Source organism: Coturnix japonica, chromosome 2 (assembly GCF_001577835.2).
Source record: "Coturnix japonica isolate 7356 chromosome 2, Coturnix japonica 2.1, whole genome shotgun sequence".
NCBI classification, from domain to species: domain Eukaryota; kingdom Metazoa; phylum Chordata; class Aves; order Galliformes; family Phasianidae; genus Coturnix; species Coturnix japonica.
Window position 1 is genome coordinate 2,872,437 of NC_029517.1, and position 21,451 is coordinate 2,893,887.

A 21,451-nucleotide genomic window follows, 5' to 3' on the forward strand; every position below is an offset into this window, starting at 1 on the left:
TCAGCTGTGTTAACACCTTGGCTGTGCTTACATAACACCGGTACTGTAATTCTGTTTTGTTCTCTGCATCATTTCCTGAGCTCCTCAACCATTATAAAGGCTAAACCATTTGTTCTGAGAGTACAACATCCTGATTGCAACTATGAAATGCAGCTAGAAGTCTCCAAAAAACAGCAATAACAACAAAAAAACCCAAACCCTTGAGTTAAAAACAATACAATGCCCTAAGCCCCATGCTGCTCGAAATCTCCCTGTTGCAGCCTCCATTGTGTGAATGAGAGGGATAAAAGAAGAAACAAAACAAGATGTAACAAAAAAAAAGACAAAATAAACTGTTGTTTCATCTCAGCCTTTCTATATAGTTGCTTGCTTTCCACAAACTAATGGATTAGTTAGTCAGAGTTCATACACTCTCCCTCCAGAAAATACGTGCCCACCTTTCCAACAAACGTTAGATCTTGCGTGAAGTTTCCTTCATAGACTGAGTCATCTTCCAATAGCAGAATCCCAGAACCCTTCATTTAAAAGCAAAAGTAGTGAATTAATGACACTAAGTTCATACTGCAGTTTACCCAGAAATAGCCACTGACTCAAACTTACTTACGGGCTGCAGATTCTAAGAATCTTTCTGAAAGGCCAAAAAGTCATATGCAGCATTAAAGAGAAAAGCAAAGAGATGGTCTACAGACAGCCCAGTAGGCACCACAACATGGAGGAGATGTACTGAGTATCCAGGTGGTTTTAAATGACAGTACTACTACAATTATTTCCCTACAGCAAGGAATGAAAAGGTAGTTTCTCCACTCCAATAGTGGTCACCAAGAATTGTGGTATGGATGAACTCATGGTCTTCCAAGTCCCATGACCTTCTGGTGACTCTAGCCAGCTGTGTCATTCTTTGTAAGCACATTAAGAGAAAAGAGGAAGGGTGGCTGCCATGTAGGATTAGCTTTGTCCTTTGCTGTGCAGTCAACAGGGCATTAATAAGATTCTCCTAAGCACTCATAAAATGACTCGCTCCATTGCCTCCCAGCTCCCATGGCTGCTTACAGTAGCATGCGTTTCAGGGAAAGAACACAGCGATGCAGAACAGACATGGAATAACTTATGCCAAAGGGGTAAATAGTTCTCACTAGAGTTTGGCCCAAGATTTGAACCCAGAAGTTTATACGTACCCACACCAGTCAGAAAATGTGGTCACTTTTAAAGCTGTAACACATTTTCCACTGGAATGGTTTTCTTAGTGGAAAGTGCCCTTTTTGGCAAAAACAAAAGGTTTCCAGGGGAAGCTTCTTGGCCCTACCAATTTTCCACTAGGAAAACTGAAGCGATTGCTCCCCACTTGGAAGCCTTGTGAAGTTAAAGGAGCCTTTGGCAGCTGGTAGTCCAAAAGACAGCTTTACTTTGATTCCCCACAGATGGAACTTGAATGGAAAGCCTTTACAACAGTTTCCATGCTAAACATTTTGTCCTAATTTGGTGTAAGAGGAGGGAAGTTGTTTGCTTTTTTAAATGTGCATTTTTCATGAGAAGAAATACTTTTATTTCCAAGCCAGCTCTCCCATGACAGTTCCTCACACCAACATCTAACTTTCAATGAACTGGAAAGACAACTTAAAGGCATGCTCACACTGACAAGGTAAAGACTTAATAATCTCCAAGACAGACACAGTACCATATTTACCAGCACGGCATTTGAAATGCAAGTTCAGTTCTATAATTGTGACTGTTATGATGAACAGCTGAGAGGCTAAACCTATAAGTATCTTAGTATAAGCAAGAGGTGACAGCCTCACTTCTTCCTACCTGTACTTCATGAAGGTGATAAGAAACAGAAGGCTTTATTCTTCAAAAAAAAGCTACTGTTGTAAAATATCAATGCTTAATTTTCCTTGCCTTTTGTTTTACCTCAGAAACAAACTATAAAGTGAAAGCTTAATCTAGTCCTTGATGCAGGGGGGGTTCCATGTCACATTACCTAAATAGTCCACTGAAAATGGATACTCACCACCATTTTATCAGCATGAAATGTCCTCTGATAGCAGACACCTGACTGGGTGACTACAATGCCTTGTCCATGTCTGTGATCATCAAGCCATGTTCCTATGTATCTCTCCCCTCTGAAAAGCAAGAGTAAAAAACATAAGCTTTTTCCTTGAATCACTATGTTTTAGTCAATTTGATGCATTGCATACAGAAGCTAGGTTTACCCAATACAATGCTCCATGAAGAAGAACAAAAGCCAGACTTAATGTACTAATCCAGCTCAGATTCCCCGGGAGTTCCAAGCTGTAGAGCAGAGGCTTAACACATTCCCCCTTCATCCTCAATCCCCCCTGTCAGCACATGAGGCTTTCCTCATGCCAACAGATGGGAAATACTGTCAGGCACCTAAAGCCATCTTTGATCCATGCTGCCTTTACCTGTCCTTGTCTTCCCAGACTCCATATCCATTCTTCTTGTCATTTTCCCACTGTCCTGTGTATTTAAATGGATGCTCAGCTGAGAAGTTCTCCAGTATGCCAAATCCTTGACGCACATCGTCTTTGAAGTAGCCTTTGTAGACCATATCATTCCCATACCTGCAGGGAGCAAAACAGACTAAGACAGCGCATATTTGATAGCTATTATAGGAGCAGGAAGACAAGAAAATAAAGTAGATTGGGCTCATCTTCCTGCTAAACATTGCACATATTTGACTATTGGCTCTGGAGCTTGCAGTGATTCACTATTAGGAACGTGCATCACCCAATTCAAACACTCCACAGACAGCTTTCGGCATTATCTGAGGACATACCACTTAGGCCTGCAATTGTCTTGGGAGAGGCTGCTCAGCCTTTGACCTCCTGCCAGTCAGGTCCCAGTTACGATTGATAAATCCAGGCTGTGAGTAGGTCAGACCAAGCAGGAAGCCAGAACTGCCTTCCCCCCTTCATACTCCCACCAACCACCCCTTCCTCCTGGGATCACCCATCAGGGAAGAAGAGCTTCTCACAGCTCTAGCCATGCTGGACAACAGATTTTCTTCACTGCTAGAGAAGAGAAAACAGCTAAACAGAGCTGTCATCTTTAATGGTCAACATGCTTTCATGTTTTACACTACACAGAAGCACAGCACTGTTCAGTTGACTTTAAGTCCCCAAGTGGCTTCTACATACACTATACTGTTCTATTTGTAAATAAGGAATATTATGTCCTTGTTTAAGTCCTCTCTGGAAGGTTTGGTTCAGACAGCACATTCGGATGAGAGAGAGAGAATGCTGTGCACTCCACCACATCTGTCCAGGGCTGATTGCAAACCATGTGCTCTCTGCTCTACAACAACAGGAGAAAACACCAATGACAATCTCACTTATAAGACACAGAGGATATTTTGTTGGGTAGTAACAATGGTTTTAGCTCATGGGGAAGTTCTTACTGTTCCAGTATTCAGGAGACTTAGTGCTGATGAAGAGGCCATACTGCCCATCTCTGAAGCAAAAGCAAACAAAGCCAAAACCAAAAGCCACTTAAGGCCTGAATTATCCTGGGTTTTACACTGCAATTGGGCCCATGGGAAAACTTCAGCCATTACACATACGGAGTTCCCTTTTCCCCAGAGTCCATCTTTGGCTTTTACTTACTCACAGATTCCATAGCCTCTCATCTTGCCCTCATACCAGTGGCACTTATAGCAGTCATACCGGTCTTCAGATCGGCGAGGGACGAGGCATATTCCAAACCTTCAGGGTGCACATGGTAGAGGTCAGCACGACAAGTTACTCAGTTGTACTAGGTCAAGTTTAAAAACTAAGAATCTGCTAACAAGATTTTACATGACTGGGGATGGTTTTAATTCAGACACTAATGAACTGTTTTCTTAACCTCAACACAAAATATCCGAGGTCTGCATTTTCCTTTTAAAAAATATAATCTATTCTGGGATTCATGTAAAAATAAGATATCTTAAAAGTCTTACTTTCAGAAAGTTCTAAAAGATACTTAAAAATTACTTTCCAAGGTATTTTATGTGAACTATTTCATATGGATTTAGAGATCACAGGTGATATTCACCCAATCAGATGAAGGTATCTCCATCAGAACATGTCCTCTGCACTCTCTCTGTTTCTTTTTGTAGTTATTGGCAATTCACTAAGTTTCAACTCACTAAGTTTAATGTAGGTGTCCAAAATAGGACGAATAAATTGGGCTGTTACAGTGTGTTCCTGTTTCTCTAGGAGGAACAATTCCTCAGCTTATTTTGATAGCAAATAAGCAATCGAGGTAGTTGCTTCTTTGTTTGGTTTTATTTTTAAGGCTTACCCATGCTCCAAGCCCTCTTTGAAATCTCCAACATGGTTGCGACCATTACGCCACTTCAGTGTCCCCCTGCAAGCATTACATAAGGGTTATCATCAGCATCATTCACATTTGAACATATATTATCAAGGCACAACCTAGAGATTGCTAAATTGAAACATTTCCTCTGTAGACAGAAAGAGAGAAGCTTCTTCATGCACCTTGGACTGTACTGAAGGGTTTTAATACTGTAATGTTTTAATGCCTTCGAATGAGCTGAAAGAATCTTCTTCCAAATTCCCTCATCTTAAAAGCATTTTTTTCAGAGTTGCTGGGTTATTCATTTAGGACAATGTACACTATCCTTTTGTAATTACAGTGTAGTATGTGATTAGGCCAGCTGAAGTTCCAGCATGGCACGTCCCTGTAGACAAGTCAATGACACCATGGCCCAGAAATTCACTCCAACAGATGCTATGAAAACAAAAGAGACAAGCACTGCCCTAAAGGGATCATATCTTTCCATCTGTTTTTGTGCTGGGGTTGTAGAAATGATTACACGAGATAACAATGCAACAATGAGACTAGAACAGTCAGTGCAATGTGTGCTTGAATTACTGCACAGATAATGCACATCTGTGAATAAGCTTCCTCCAGCTCCCCACCTCCCCCTCCACCCACACCCACTCACTGTTTTAAACCTTGCATCAGCCCAGACACAGCCGTCTGCCCACAACCAAAGACAATACAAGATGGTGCAGTACCAACGCCATGACGCACTGTCTTGACTTTCATCAAGGATGTTGTTCTAAACACCTACACAAGACAGACTTTCAGGTATTAGCACACAGCAAAGTGGTCAGATCAATTTACATACACTTAAAATACATCTCCTTTTGCTTTGCTAGTGTCAATGAAAGACAACGGGAGCAAATCACACAGAATGCTAGCTCTAGCCACAGGGACGGTTCAAGCTATTCTCAATGGGACTGGCTCCTTCCTCTACTTCAAGGCATCAGAAGTACTGGGAAAGAATGGCAAAGAATGCATAAGATATTGCTGGAGAGCCCTGATTTGCACAACTGTAGCCTTCTGCTGGTGTGCTCTGCCATGCCAGTCTCTCCCTCAGAGGAAGACAAGCCATCAAGGCCAGCTTTGATCTCCTGTAACAACAGCTGTAACAGCAGCAAGTTCTATGGAGGAGTGATTTCAGCAGTGGGAAGGAAAGCCTAGTAACCACGCAATTAGTCAGTTCTGCCACAGGTTTCTTGGGATATTTAAGTCATGTAATCTTAAGCAACAGAGATACTCCTTCTTCACATCACTTCTCCAACCCTAAGACATAAAGAGGCAGAGTGCAAGGAAAGTGCATCTCTCTCTGTGCCGGCACACTGTGGTTTTCTAATCTCCATTGGTAATGCATGTGTCGGGTAAGTTGGAGGTTATGTAAAGAATTGCCTCAGGCTTAGCTCTACTCCAAACACCTACTTAATGCTGATTTGAAGGAAGGCAGTAGCTGTTCCAGAAAAGCTTTGAGATCAAGCTTTTGATTCCAGAAATTCTGCTTATTTTACGTCTCTTTTAAAACAAGTCACTCCACTCTTATGGCTTCAACAGAAACAAACCATGCAAATAAATAAACAAGACCAAATCTGTGTCAAATTGAGGAAGTATGCGACTTCCATAACAATCTGTTTTGGTATCTTCAGCTCTATCAGTCCTCAAAGAGATTTTAGTTGGGATCATTTAACCTTTCTTTCACAAATCACTCCTTTTTGGCCAAGCTAATTCTTAAACTTGGGCTGGTGTAGTGAATAGTTCTCATGTTTTAATAGATTCTCACACCACAGGGAAATTCTTTTTGCTTTCTTGCAAGCAATGTTTTTATAATCATTGAGTTTTGTTTTATTCTTCTACCCTTCATTGTGATGGTACGATTTCATGCCTCAGGCTGAAATTATAGTAATAAACATTAGCTCAAGTCTAACTCCTAATTATAAGCATAATCCAGTGCAGTGCTTTCAGTGTGATCATTACAACATTAGGGGCAGCCTCTACAATTTACTACATAAAACAGAGTAATTAGCAAGACATCTACTGTACAGTAGATCAGATGGCAGGCCTCAAGCTTGAACCAAGCCCTGAAAGCAAATAGGTATGTCTCAACTGCCCTCTGAATTTGTCCTCGACGCCAGATTTCTCTGTGGAAGCAAGTAAGGCAGGAACCAGAGAAGCCAGCACACCCCCAGGAGAAGGCTCTGTCAGACCTGTTAGCATAGCCATACTTGCATGTTCTTGCCCATGAAGGGGGAAAAAAAGAGCTTCTTACTTGCCATGAGGCTTTCCCCAGTGCCATTCACCCTCATAGGATGCGCTTTTGAACTTGCTCTCCAGCCTGAAGACGTAAGTGAAGAAGCGGCAGGATGAGGGCTCGGTGCCTTCTCCAGTTTTACCCCAAAGGGGGAAATCTCGCTTCCCATTCAAAGCCTGTCGGATGGCTTGGTTCAGCTTCCACTGCCAAACAGCCTAGGAACAGAGGAAGAGGAGTGCTGAAGTGAAGAAAACAAAACAGCTCCCACCAGCGAGACACAGAATCAGAGAACATTCTGAGTTGGAATAACCTCACAAAGATCACCAGGTCCAGCTCCTGGCTACATATGGCACCACCCAAAACAAAACCTTATATCTGAGAGTGGTGTCCCAGTGCTCCATGAGCTCCAGCAGCTCATCATAGACAAAATATTTCAGCTACATTTAAGCAGCTATGGAGTCCAGTAATCTGTCTTCTAAATAAGAAGCTGAAATCACGCTGCTTAATGGTATGGAATCATAGATTGGTTTGGGTTGGAATGGACCTCAAAGATAATCTGTATGTCAGCTTCCACTCAGTAGTAAACAATCTGATCCCACTACAGAGGTGCCATCCCCTCTATGCTGCTTCCCTATTTCAGGGCTCGCTATATGGTATTTTCAGGTGGAACAGAAAGGCCCTGACCACTGCTAACCTTCATCTGTGGGTCTTTGGCAGAGAGAACGAACGTTTCTTCTGGGGTTATAATGCGGAGTCCATGCCTGTGGAGCAAAAGACATTTGGGAGACTATGAAAAACATGTTTCAGTCAAAACAGAAGCTCATTTCTCCTTAAAAGCTAATGCTGTTTTTGCAGCCATTTTTTCTTTCTGAAGAGGTAATCAACTAATAAACTCATCTTTGTTCTCGATGACTGCAGCCAAAAACCATTACTAATTTATTTCAGTATGTCAGCAAATACCAGCAGTCCAAGTGCAAGCTACTGTGATCCCATCTGAGAAGCACTGCAGTTGCCTGTGGCCCAGAAGCAACCCCTCTAGGTGGAAAAAAGCTGATACAACACTTCAAACCATCCCCTCAGTTCCACAATCAAGTAATTAAGTTGAAAACATTCCCCACATATATCTCTCCAAGGAGAATTTCCCACTTACATTCCCGGAGCTGATTTCTCCCTGTAGGTTTCATCTACCCACACAAGCTTCAGATCAAAGCTCTGAAAACTGTTTCCCTGGAACAAAAGGGAGAAGACATTATGTTGATATAAACATTACACTTTGCCCTTGAACAACAGGGCAAGATTGGCAGCACAGTAAATACTCTCTTTTATAGTACATGTATCCATCTGACATTATGGTGACAAACTGAGACTGAAAAAAAGATGTAGGAGAAGGAAGAAAGTTATTAGCGTACCACTTACAAATGGTGGTCCACAAGGCCATGGCTACCATCAATAGTAACAGACCTTCTGTTCCATAGCACCTTCTTAGACAGTACTTAGTTCTACAAGAATTTCTTCCCTATCATACAACAGCATTCCCAAACCATCCCTGCCACACAGCCCCTTCTAGTTTCACTCAAGATCTATCTAGTATATAGATACCAGATGATAACAGCCACACACAGCCTATGAGGACATTTGTGGAATCACTGTTTTAACTGAGAAAACACCAAACTGGGGAAATAGTTGAAATATTAGGTGAAGATCATGTTTAACATTGCATCTCCCTTCAGTGTCTCAAGTCCAGGTGGCTACATTATAGAGCTGCACTCTGTAAGGATATAGTTGAACAAGGTTGGGTAACAGCATCATGGAGGTGCCATGAATTAATCACTAAGGTATCTACCAGATTGGGATAGAAAAGAAGGTTCAGATTCCCAGCACCAGAGTCATAATCTGCAGTCCCCAGCCAGCAGACCAAGACAACCAGTCCAGTTATGTTTCCACATGCCTCAATAACAGTCATAGCAGCAGACGAGACATAGAGGGAGGGAACCGCTGAATGAGATGTCTACAATGCAGATATCTCTGTGTTGGATGGTTATCCTCAGCTCTCATCCTGGTTAATGGAATTGAGGGCATGATTCAACTCACCCTAATTTTGCCATCTAAAACAGGTCAGATGAACCGCACCCAGAGAGCATGTATTTCTCTCCCCTGACTATAAAGGGAGCCTGGGGGGGGGATTTGCTCAGTCCTAACAAATCCACAACATAAAGTTGAATGAGATAACTGCTATCCCATTGCATCAGGCCCTGACAACTGAGCTGTGTGGGTCTGCTCAGTGTTATCACAGGGACTCGTGTGAAGTAACCCATAAGGTATATCAGCTCACACAGCAGTTGTGCCCAGATACCTGAGGCACTGGCACATTACTAAAGAGCGAGCAGAGAGAGGTATATATGGAGATCCAAACTAGATTACACGTGTTCTCAGTCAGAGCAAGCAAAGCTGGACTTAACATGCTGCAGAACAGCTTTGAACAAACGCTATGTGTTCATCCAAGACACTCCCTGTCTGCTTCACACTCTAGCCCTAAACCCCTGAGACAGCCCCAGCACACCTACAACTTCTACTCCCATGCCACTAGCGGAGTGGAACATGAAACATTGTATTTAGTCCTACGTGCAAGTGTTAACAGTGCAAGATCTTTGATTCATCAGGACCTCTTTGAATGAGCAAGAAAAATAAGCAGATTCATACATAGGCATAGACGTGGGTTACCACCTGTGTTAGCTGGGTAGTACACATTCACTAGGGAAAAAGATATATAGATGCTCTTCTGTTCCTATTTTACCAGGCTTTCTTCTCTTACTATCTAGTGCAAACCATAGGTGCATGGATCTGAGACAGTTCTGAGAACAGCAAGTTCTGCTGCAGTTTCAGTATTACAGGAATATAAATTTCAGTGTCATTCATCTGTGCTGTTTTCTTCCGATCTCCCTTCAAGGCTGGAAAATTCACCTGAATTAGCACAAGGACATCATCAAAGAGCAAGATTCGGTCTGATCGATTTGTACTGGCAGAGATGGGAAGATTTTTGCTATCTTCCAGCAGCCTCCTTTCAGGAACACACAGCATGTCCTGCAAAACATCCACAAAGATCAAGGTTGTAGACCTAAAGCATCAGGAAATGATCTGCAAGAGGACATGCAAGTCAAGCCAATGGTGTTTGCAGATGCCAGCAAGATAGCAGACAGAACAAGACACAGAGTTCAACCCCCACAAAGCTAGTGACCATAACATTTCTTCAAGGCTTCCATGCTGTCCTGTTCTGCTGACTTACAAACCAAGCCCCAAATGCATCATTTATGTCAAATTTCCTCCATGGATAAACAGAAGCGTAAGAATTCTAAGGGAGCACCCCATCAAGCAACTCACCGTGAATTTGTAGCCCAAGGATTTCCATAACGCCTTGGTAAAACAAGCTTCATCCAGAACTTGGCTAACGAAAGACTTCAGCTTCCCATATTCATTGACAGCGCTGCTAACAATGTCCTTTTCAGAGCCCTGATAGAGAAAGACAAGACTTGAATGATGATTCAGGCATGGGCAAACAAGGCACCTACTCTCTAGGCTACAGAAAAAAAAAACTCTGCAGCTCTGAATTCAAAGGATTAATGAAAGTTAATCCTCTAAACCCACTTGCAAGGAAAGCCTCCCAAACCTAACGTTATCCCTGCCACCAGCAAATGTGTGAGATCTAAAGCCATTTATGTGTCCCTTAGCAGCTCTTCCCTATGATAGCTTGAACTGTGCTGGAGGGCTCATTCCTCATTGCTTTGAGACCCTCAGGTGGACTCTGCCCCACCAGTGCTTGTTACACTACCAGAAAACAACTTCCCCCCAGCCTCCTTTGGTTTCTATCCCAAACCACAGAGCACTATGACCTATACATGAGTTTTTAACATGAGCCAGCAAAGTAACATCACATAAAGCTTCCTACCTCTTTGAGGACCTCATTCAGCTTGTTAAGGAGCAGTATATATTGCTCGATGTGGTCACGGATAGGTTTGTGAAGGACAGTATACAAGGCCAACGACATGGAGGTCTCAGAAGTGAAGTCTGTGAGGAACTGTTTCAGCACTGTCTTATGGTGCTTCCAGGCTTCACTGCACGGTGACATATTAAGAGAAAGGTTCATTAACTAATTGTTCTGCAAACTGCTGCTACTTTGTTTTCCAAACCTATTTGTTCTGCCTTGGCTCTGCTATCTTTGAAAATAGGAATCACACACACAGATGTACAGAATACAGCATAACTTTCATGCTGGTTTGCACTCTGACTGACTCAGATGAAGTGACTGTAAGTCCTCTCATGCCCATCACTCATCCTTTCAGTTGCTATTTTCCATGAGACTCTGACAACGTCTGGAGCAAGCAGTGGAAATTCCCTGCCAGATTCCCACAGAATCCTTTCTCAGGTCCTTCTCTTTACCTAAATTCCCAAATTCACTAAATTTCACTCCCCCAAAATCTTTGAGCTACGCATAGCTGCAAACAGACACTGGGATATCTGTAGACTGTTCTTAAACAAGAGATTTTGAACCCACTGACCTTTTGCTCTTCGTGGCATGTTCGAAGCCATGGACTACGACATAGTTGGCAAAAGTGACAAAATACCTGTTAACAAGGGCAAACACAAAGGCAAACATCAGCAATGAGGTTTAAGTGGCAGAAGGAAGAAGCTTGCCTGAAAATCCAATATCAGGTCCACCTTTCCAAGGCATGCAGAGAGACATTGCTTTGTACCTCTCACTCTGGCTCACTCCCATTTATTCCATGTCAGCTCCTTGGTGTAAATCTTTCATTGACTTCTGCACTAACATTGATTTAGGAAGTTTAAGTCCTGGCTTTTAGCATAAGCAGAAGTGAAATTGTGCAGGAGCCCTGGAAAACAAATCTACAAAGGCTAAGCTTAGGATATCAGCTTCAGATGTATAAGCTTCTTTTGCTTGAAGTAAAAACACGATTTACCAATGGTAAACTTAAGTAGAAGCGTCCGTGTACATGTCAATGTATTTCATCTCTCACTAGAGGGAGTTCGAGCTGTACTTTTTGTTAGCAAACACCATGTTTTCTTCCAGTAGTGACTTCAGACAAGCATTCTGTCCAGATTCAATTCTCATTTGTTCAATTTTCAGGATCATGTATTTACTGCTGATTTTCAGGCCCCAACATAGAGCTTTTGTACTCCTATTCCACTCCAAAAAGGAAAGACATTATAGGATTAAGGCTGCACAGAGTGAATCAGCAAAGGTGGGCAGGAATCAACACCCAAATCCAGGTTTAATTGCAAAATGAGAGGAAAAGAGATCTTCAGATGAGTTCCTCCTTAGTGTCAGCTGAAATTTCAGCACAAATTTTCATCTCCTATTTGACTTTTCAAGACAAACCAACTTTAACTCGCTTAATCTGTTTCCAAGTGAACATACACTGATTCAAACCCAGTTCATATAAAGGCAAAGTTTATTGCAAATAGCTTTCCAAAACGATGCTGTCCAAGTAAATAACAAACCAAAAAGTAGCCCTTCCTCCTCCTTCTATCCAAATGCCCATAAACAAACAAAACTAAGACTAGAAGAACCACTATCTCACTATCTTCCTTCATTATCTTAAGGAGGAAAGATTTAGGTTGGATATCAGGGGAAAGTGGTGAGATGCTGGAACAGCTGCCCAGAGAGACTGTGGATGCTCCATCCCTGCAGGTGTTCAAGGCCAGGCTGGACAGGGCCCTGGGCAGCCTGGTCTAGTATTAAATACAGGGGTTGGTGGCCCTGTGTATGGCAGGGGGGTTGGATCCTTGGGGTCTCTTCCAACCCAAGCCATTCTATGATATGATTCTATCTCCTGGAGGCAGCTTGCCCATCTGCCATCCTGTGCTGGTGCCAATCTGCCTAGGTGGCACAGTCCATCAAGCAAGAGCTTGGTCATATCTGCGATGAATGAAAGACTGAAGACATTCTGACCTTTATATCACCTCTAGTGCCCACAACTCATTTTTCATGGTATGACATCAACACACGAGTTACACACACTCTACTGATACTGGCAAACATTTTGCATTGCAGACAGAGAGCAGATATGTAATTGATTATATAAACAACAATGAATCAGTATGTTACTCATTGCGCTACATTCACCATTTTCTACCATATCCCTTGCCTAAAAGAAATAAACATGGCAAAAAACTGGCAATATGAACCATGTCTGATGACATCTTCCCCTCCTCATCCCCTTGGGATGATACACAGATACCGAATGCAATCTATAACCTTATGGCAGAATGCTATCAAACAGGACTGAAGATATTAAGTGTATTCCTTTTGCACCAGCCTACCATGGTTGGCAGTGTTAGTTAATGAATTGGGTACCTTATTCTTCTGTACTTACCGGATGTACAAGCTTAGGAACAGGTCTCCTTTCCAGACAATGTAAATATCCTGAATGCAGAATGACTCAGAAGTGCTGCATTTTTGCTTCACTATCCGGTAATTCTCTTCCGTGAGGTTCCAGAGAGCTTGAAATTGATCATTCAGGAGTAGAAAGAGCTTAAAGTTCTCCTTTCCTTTCTGGTCACTAGGCTCTTTGGGAGAAAAATGGGGAAGAAAAGGCTATCAGAAAGCCTCGAGTCCAGGAAATCTTGTGGAAGACACTGCCTTTATCTTGTACTCAGCCCAATTTATCAGTGTAAAGCACATACACTATTATAGGAAAGTAATTACAGGGAGGAAGAAGGTGATAATTATTTAGGGTTTGGTTTCTACGCTTAATTACATGAAGTATCCATCTTAAGGCCTTCTCCTTTCCATGCTTGTGGGTAGCATGGACACAACAGCCTGCACGGCTCAGACTCAGCTCAGACATGAGCACTGGAGGAAAATCTGGGGAGGTTTTGCCCCTGGACCAAAGGATTGATCCCATTCTCCTTGGAGGTTAAACCCAGAAGGAAATAAGGCAAGAGGGAAACAGTTTTCAGGTCTAATCCAGTCTCACCACTTTCATCCAGGCGAGTTTGTGAATGTTTATGGGGTTGTTAAGTGCAGCTGCTCTGATTTACTGCCAGCTTAGAAAGTGCACCCATCCACAAGTCCACCTTCAAAGCCAGGCATGAAGATGGGCCAAGAAAGGAAAGGCAGAATGAGCACAATTTAGGGGTCATACTTATGTGACAAGCAATACTATGCTGGAAAGCAGCCTTGGAGACTGCATTACTCAGAATCTGGATTACAGCTTCAGAGTTACAGAATCGTAGGCATTGGAAGGGACTTCTGGACAGCATCTAGTCCAACCCCCCAGCTAAAGCAGGTTCCCTAGAGAAAGGATCTAAGTAGGTTCTGAGTATTTTCAGAAAAGGATGTTTCATCACCTCTCTGGGCAGATAGCTACAGTGCTCTGTTACCCTCATAGTAAAGAAGTTCTTTCTTGTGTCCATACAGAACTTCCTATACTCCAGTTTGTGCCCACTGCTCCCTGTCCTGTCACTGATTATCACTTAAAAGAGCCTGGTCCCATCCTCTTAACACCTACCCTCTAGATACTGACGAGCACTGATCTGATCTCCTCTTAGCCTTCTTCTCTCTAGACTAAACAGCCACAGGACCCTCAGCCTTTCTTTATAAGTGAGATGCTCCAGATCCTCAATCACCTTTGTGGTCCTCCATTGGACTCCCTCTATCATTTCTGTCTGTCCTGAACTGTGGGGCCCAGAACTGAACTCAGTACTGCAGATGTGGCCTCACCAGTGCAGAGTAGAAGGGGAGGAGAACATCCTTTGATCTGCTGGCCACACTTGTAATGCACCCCTACCAAAACAACCTCTAAAACCAACACGAATCACAGTCTTGCATGAAACATTGTAGACATCCATAAGAACAGCCTTAAATGGAATAGCTCTTCCTGTCACTTACTCCAGCAAATCAGCCCCCAGTGAGTTCTCAGCTGCTGTGTTTCCAAGGTAATTCTCTTCACTCATGCACCAGCTAATCAAGGGGTAGAACTAGAGACAAAGAATATCTTTTCTGACCTACCTGACTGCAGCAGAGGCTTGAAGATGAGGGCATCCATACGTGCCAGGCATGCTGAGAAGTTTTCTTCCACTTGGAGCAAAGATGCAGTAGCTTCAGCTGCACACATGTCCTGGGTACAACACAGAAGGCACACATCAGATCCCTGCATGACCATCCATCTACTAATGGCTGCAGTGCTCATCTCAAGCATTCAGCTTTTCTTGCTCCTGAGAGCTGACAGTATTAGCTGTCCTCAAAAGGCATTTCAAAGCATTAGAAGAGGAAACAAACTCAGTAGCTCAAGACAAGGTGATATCGTGGACCACTGAGACTGAAGCCCACTCTCCTGCTGCCCCAGTTGGATACCTCATGTAGACCACAATACTTCTCTACATTCAAGGATAATCTCAAGCTTCTTGAAGCACATTCATCCTTATTGGTGCCAGATTCTGTCTCCCAGAGGGAAACCCCCATAGCACAAGGCACAAAAGATAAAGCAGAGCATCTCACACCCCATCTCTCACCAGTTTCCTGCCCTTGTGCCACATCCTACGCCTTTTAGCATTGTAAACAGTCGTATGGAGCTGCAGAGCCTTGCCAGCCATTGCAAAGCATCCAAGCCCTCCGAGGGAGCAGAGCTCTGGTGTTGCTCCTTCCTTAACAAGACACTAAGGTTAAACGTCACAACTCCTGTGTCAAGCAAAGGACAGTTTCCTTAAAGTGGAAGTGGGCAGAACTTCAAGAGACAAAATATGAAATTAAGAAATAAATAAATAAATAAACCCACAACGTGAGCACACTCCGTTAGCTTCCTCCTTCCCAGTCTTATGACCCAAAAGAAACGTCTCAGAGGAAGTGAGCGTAAGCCGACTAATAGCATGTCATGAGGGACTATCGAGGGGAAAAGCCCTGATGATGAAAATAGTATAGATGGAGACTGATGATATTGCTAATGGAGAAAAAACACTGGCTTTGAAGCTAGTTCCACTTCATGGGAAGAATTACCTTGAACATCTCACCACGAACTATAAAAGATCCCATCTGTCACTAGCTTAGGTGGGACTGTATCATTTTAAAGCTTCTTGGAGGCTGGACTCATTGCTAAATAAGAGTTTGAGTTCCCCAGACTTTCCAAACCCTGCTCAGAAGCTCCTTTTGTATGCGAGTCTGGACTTGGATTGCTATGGCATCACAGAATAAGGGACGCTTTGCAGTTTGGATGGCTAATTGGCCTGGTTTCAAGTGGTTGCTCAGGTCCAGACACAAATAGCTGCACAGTTGAATGATTATTTTCTCTTTAGTAACCTCTGCCTCTTAAATTACATTTGTCTGAAAAAAGGGGGAAATGTTAAAAAGATTCCATAATCTTATTAGATTGCAAGTGTTCGTACATCAATCTCCGCATGACCACAAGGCTATTTTTTGCAGCAACATTGCTGACTTGTCCCAGAGGGAAAGCTTTATGCAGGCAAACAGGTCAAAAGCTGGAACCCAGACTACTCCTGGCCACTCCCATAGAGAGCAACAGAGCCAGGAACAAAGCAAAACAACATCCAGCCCTCGCCCAAGAGCACCGTGAGGACAAGGCAGACAGATGGCTTTTTTTCCCCACCACCAGTAGAACCTGCAGTCTTGTATGAACAAAACATAGTTGCTTCACATAGGTACTAGAGAGCATTTAAGCTTGCACATGTTTCCAAGTTTGATTAATCAGAGGATAAAATCAGGCTGTTTACATGGGTTGGACTTGGGGATCTCAGAGGTCTTTTCCAAACATAATGAATCTAGGATTCTTGAGAATGGGTTTTATTCTGGGAGAACAAAAGGATGAGTGATAGACACCAGGCTCAGAAAGTCTTTCCCAAACCCTTCTCATATCAAAATAGCCAGAGAAAGCACCCAATTACACACAGCTGGCTTAATGGAAGCCAAAAGGATTTGAAACAAGGGTGTAGATACCCACAGCTTTGCTCTACAGGAACATGATGAGCCATGAGTAGGGGGGCAGGAGGCTGAGGGGCACACAGGCAACATCACCGCTCCACTCTAAGGCTAATTTGGTTATTTTTTCCAGTGGAAGAACTGGAGGGATCCTCTCAGATGTCTGGATGGGACTTACTGATCTGCAGCATTGCCCCTATCAACCATGTCCTGGTCTCACACTCTGACTCTTGCCCATTTGCAATCCCAATTCATTAAAGATCTATCACCTGCCATGTCTTGAGCTGGGCTAATTCCAGCCCAAACGTAATAGTTTGGGATCATTTGCAGAATGAATGAGAAGCACCAATCAGCTTTCAAAACAGCTTTTCTGCAACCACAGAAAGACCTAAATTACCACATCACATCACTCACTAAGGTAAACACGAGTTCCAGCCATCGTTCTTGTGCTTTCCTCATCAGTTCTATGAAAACAGCATCCGTACATTTATTCCAGCCCAGTCAGGCAGAGAGGATTTGAAATTTATCACCTGATGAACAAAGAACTGATGCTGATTCAGACATAGGGCAAAAAAGAAGCAACCACAAAAGAAGCAATCCAGAGGTCATGTTGTACATTCGCTTACATGAAAAAAACTGAACAACTGTGACGCTGCTGGGTGGTGGGAGCATTCAGCTGAAATCTGGGGCTTTCACATCCTCCTCCTTCCTTGGGCTCAGCTCTCACACGACTTTGTGGTTCTGTAATTCTGAGTTACAGGAAAGGCCAGGCAAGCTTGAGCAGAACTACTATGAAGCCCATTCAGAAAGCTTTAGTCTGCTTTTCTTATGTGGCTCTGCTGCTGCTGGGGGGAAAAAGACCTTCATGGACGATACACCCCTGGGCAAGATATACACATCCAAGGAAGGGTTCCAAGCACAACAGTTGCTGGTAGAAAGATGGGGGGAAAAAAAACCCAGAACATCTATAGGAACTGCTATATCTCTGTAACCCATCATGTTCTTGGACTGTCTACAATGGGGGAAGAACAAAGGGTGATGGAACAGCTAATATCAACATAAGCAGTTTCCTGACCACGGAGCAGCCTGGGTCATTGGGAAGAGCATTCATCCTCAACAGGATCTGTCCAAAAACTACTAAATGCATCTTACAACAGGAACACACATCTCTCAAGAAGCCGCAATGAGTAGTTACACCCAGCTGGAGGAAATTGCAAGAAGAGTGGGTGGAACAAAAGTAAAAAGTTATTTTGGTGAACTGTTGAATTCCAATGTTCATCTCTTTCTGTTTTGAAGTCTGTAGCTACAAGGCAAATGTTCTGCCATGAAATGCCTGGGAAGCCCCATACATGTCAGATGGGGCATAAAATATATCCTGGAAATGCATATAGTCAGCAAACTCAATCGCTTCTTCTTAACTAAGAAGCAGTTTGAATCTTCACACAGGGACTAATCATTTTCCATCTTCCTCTTGTGAATCCCCTTTTGTATTGAAGACTATCGGTCAATCTATCGGTCAATGAAAATAAAGACTTCTCAAGTAGAAGTAGAATAGCACAAACAATAGGTTTAGGCTCAGAGCATTTTAATACTGAGCTTCCTGGAATGGAAATGTCATGACCACGTGTGCTGTAATCCCTCCTCTTCTTAAACTGTTCTCTTTCTCTGCATCAGCCTTCTTGAAGGATGCTGTGCTGTAGGCCTTCCAACCTCCTCCCCACCTTTGCAGTAGAAAGCATGAAGACTTAATCCTAGATAGACAAACACCTCTCCACTTGGCATCAATATGCAGCTTGGAGCATCTGAAAGTGTAAAGCTCTCTTGTTCTTTCGCTTTACAACTCTAAGGGATGCACATTACAGAGCAGAACAACACAGACTCAGCATTAAATCTGCCAGTAGCAAGCTCCTTTCTCAAAAATTAAGCAGATAAACCTATCAAAAGTTCGTCACACAGAGTTTATACAGACCGACACTTCATATCATATCACAGTGATGTTCTGAGATATATGCAGGAACCTTAAACTGCAACAAATGTAAACCAAAGTGTTTCCTCACCTCTGTCAACTCAATGACTGTACTGTTATGATTAACATGGCTTCTTTACCTGGTTAGTTTTTAACCTAGATCTTTTCCCCAGCTTGATCTAAAGTGACACCACTTGAATGTGCTCACAAGCACAATGGGTTCTCCTCTTTCATTAGCAGTGACAGCTCAGAGTCCGTGAACTCACAAGCTCGTTATGGCTATGGGGACAAGGTCTGGTGACCTGTGCTGAGACATCGCTCCTCTTTTAATCCTAACTTTGGCTGCTTTCCTCTAAGGACCAGGCTTCCCATGCAGCTAATTGCATTTCCAACTGCCATCTCCCTCACGTGTCACGCTCCAGCTGAGTCTGCATTCAGGCCAGCACAAAGACCATTTTGTCAGGCAGAAAAACAACCCTGAGCTTTGTTTAACCAACACCAGCACTGGAGTGAATGCTCCTGATCAGAGTTTCTCTTGTCAAGCCCCACAATGAATTAGCATCCAACTTACTGGAGCCACCTCATTGCCACCAGAAACACACAATGTGCAAGAGGGAATTGGGAATTAGTGAGGTTAAAAAGACTACACAAGCAGAGAGAGAGCAACGGAGGTGGTAGTTACGTGGATTAGGCTTTAGCATGGAGTACGGGGAATATGCAGATGCCAGCACAAGTTTGTCTGTGAAAGAACTCAGGGGTCCTGGTTCAGTGTTTCCTTAAGCTAAGGAAATTGTTGAGCAGCATAGTAATAAAAGCACAACATCATTTAAAAACCACAAGAGAATGAACACCGACACCAAGGCTCTCACCTTCAACATGAGACCCTTGGGCTCTAGGTCCAGGCTCCCATGCAGCAAACATCTGGAGTGCAGCACAGCCAGCTCTGCCCTCAAGCAATGGGGCCAGATCTGGACTACCAGTAGGATGCTTTACATTGCTCACCTTGACTAATTAAACTGTGGAACTCACTGCCACGAGGATTTGTTGTTGCTATGGGTGTATTATACATGGCATTCGAAAGCAGCTATATGAGTCCATGGAGGAAAAATCAATTAAAGGCTAATAAAAATGAAGGCATCAGCTCCAGCTCAGGAAGTCCCTGAGGAGGCAAGTGCATATGGAAGAACTGTTACTACAACTCTTTCTGGTTTTCCATGCTGTCCTTCCCCAAGCATATTCTGCTTTATCAAAGGAGAGGCAGTCTGGCTTAATACAGCTGATTTTATGCATTAGTCATAAAATCATCTGCTCATCACTTCCATGGTAGGACATGAGGCAATGAGAAAAGAGTAATATAGATCAGTAAAAGCACGGGCCAAGTTAGAATCCCATCAGATTTTGGGTAATAGTGGATAGCCAGGAGCTTCAAAAGGGTCAAACATGCATTCAACATTCTCTGCTTAAAACTGTGTAATTGACTGCTTTCTGCTCCAGAACAAGTTTTGTTTTCCCCATGCAGACCTTCATCTCAGTCCATCTTTAAAAAAGGAAGCTATGAGTGGGGGAGGAGACCACATTTCTTCTCCCCCTCTCCCCGAAAACAGGGAATGCAAAAGCTCTGCATAAACATCAGATGACCCAAGTCAATCAGTTCTTCTTCCTTCCCCAAACCCAGACCGGGAGAAGCTCATGTCCTTTCCTTAGGAAGGTCACTTCTGAGCCCAATAAAAACAATCATAAACCTTCACATGACTTGAAAAGGACAAAACCCATCTGCCCTCATTGGTTATGTACAGGCTGAACTGCCCACCTTAGCTCCCCTTTGTAACCAACAAAGTTTTGAGTCACATGAGAAGCTCAACTTAATTCAGACTGAGATAAGTGGACCTTTGGGCATACCTGCTCTCTGAAACACCTGCAAGATGGCATTTTACTTGTTAATAGCTAACGCTAGGGATCATTCTCATGACAATTAGGTACATCATTCAACCTCTGCAAATAACATGTCAAGTATTGTAAGTATGATAAGGCTTGCAGGTGAGATGATGTTTATTTAGTGCTTTAATCTCCCTTGGTCCTATGCCTCCCATTGTTGTTATCACTTGCAAGCAGCACATGCAAGTGGAAGCAGAACTATTCTGACCCTGCAATTGATATGCAACACAAAAATGCTTGGTGTTAATTGATTAAACTCCATGCCAAACAGGAAGTAACTGCAGGTTGTCTGGGGGCAAGTAAAGAAATTAAATCATGAGAAGAGACAACTCCATTTTCCATTGCAGTGATACTATCATGGAAAACCCAGGTAGGTACTACATTAGTGTCGCATCTTCAGTAGTAACTTTGAAACTGGAGCTCCACATTCTTGGCCCTATACTCTCAATATGCTTAATTTGCTTTTCCAAAGCAAATGGGTCTCAAAAAGCAAAAGAAACGATGGAGGTTCTCCACATCTTGGTATTAGAGTCCACATTACCATCTACATGGAAGTAGTACTGAGTTAGGCCCACAATACCAGAGCCTGAATCACAGTCTGGAAACCAACCCAGAAGCACAGTGTCCATCACTTGTGACAATAGAAAAGCCAATAGTACAATTGTTTAATGATGAGATGGGGCTCAGTAGGACCATCATCCTGCTCCATGCTTTTTGCTCAGTACCTCCATAACTTGAGCAGGAGGGATTTTCATTTCCTCTGTGCTTAAAGACAGAGGACCATCATAAAGTTTCCACAGCAGATGACTGACCTCATGGCTTCACCAAATATTGATGAATGAGCCTATAGACTCCATCCATGAGCTGATGCCTTCTGACTCCCTACATGATACTCCTTCCATCTCACAGACATTTTCTTACACTAGGTTTATAAGGCCCAAAAGCTAATGATGCGCCACAATGAAAGGCTTGCTTTCAACACTTCACTGATCTGCCCTGCCAAGCAATACATAAA

The 21,451-nt window shown here is 43.1% G+C and overlaps 1 protein-coding gene across 4 annotated transcripts in view; it reads right to left on the bottom strand.

The window, feature by feature from the left end:
- The window catches only part of ALS2CL (ALS2 C-terminal like), a 53,890-nt gene that overhangs the window by 9,021 nt on the left and 23,418 nt on the right, over nucleotides 1-21,451 (bottom strand). For all 4 annotated transcript variants that reach the window (XM_015852968.2, XM_015852969.2, XM_015852970.2 and 1 more), the window contains exons 2-15: nucleotides 14,616-14,724; nucleotides 12,979-13,171; nucleotides 11,143-11,208; nucleotides 10,533-10,698; nucleotides 9,968-10,096; nucleotides 9,551-9,670; nucleotides 7,740-7,816; nucleotides 7,284-7,350; nucleotides 6,608-6,804; nucleotides 4,303-4,368; nucleotides 3,624-3,722; nucleotides 2,424-2,582; nucleotides 2,009-2,120; nucleotides 438-515 (exon numbers count right to left, since the gene is read on the bottom strand). In XM_015852968.2, the coding sequence (XP_015708454.1) occupies nucleotides 438-515; nucleotides 2,009-2,120; nucleotides 2,424-2,582; nucleotides 3,624-3,722; nucleotides 4,303-4,368; nucleotides 6,608-6,804; nucleotides 7,284-7,350; nucleotides 7,740-7,816; nucleotides 9,551-9,670; nucleotides 9,968-10,096; nucleotides 10,533-10,698; nucleotides 11,143-11,208; nucleotides 12,979-13,171; nucleotides 14,616-14,721 (1,635 nt within the window). In that variant the 5' untranslated portion in view covers nucleotides 14,722-14,724. The remainder of the gene's footprint in view (nucleotides 1-437; nucleotides 516-2,008; nucleotides 2,121-2,423; nucleotides 2,583-3,623; nucleotides 3,723-4,302; nucleotides 4,369-6,607; nucleotides 6,805-7,283; nucleotides 7,351-7,739; nucleotides 7,817-9,550; nucleotides 9,671-9,967; nucleotides 10,097-10,532; nucleotides 10,699-11,142; nucleotides 11,209-12,978; nucleotides 13,172-14,615; nucleotides 14,725-21,451) is intronic.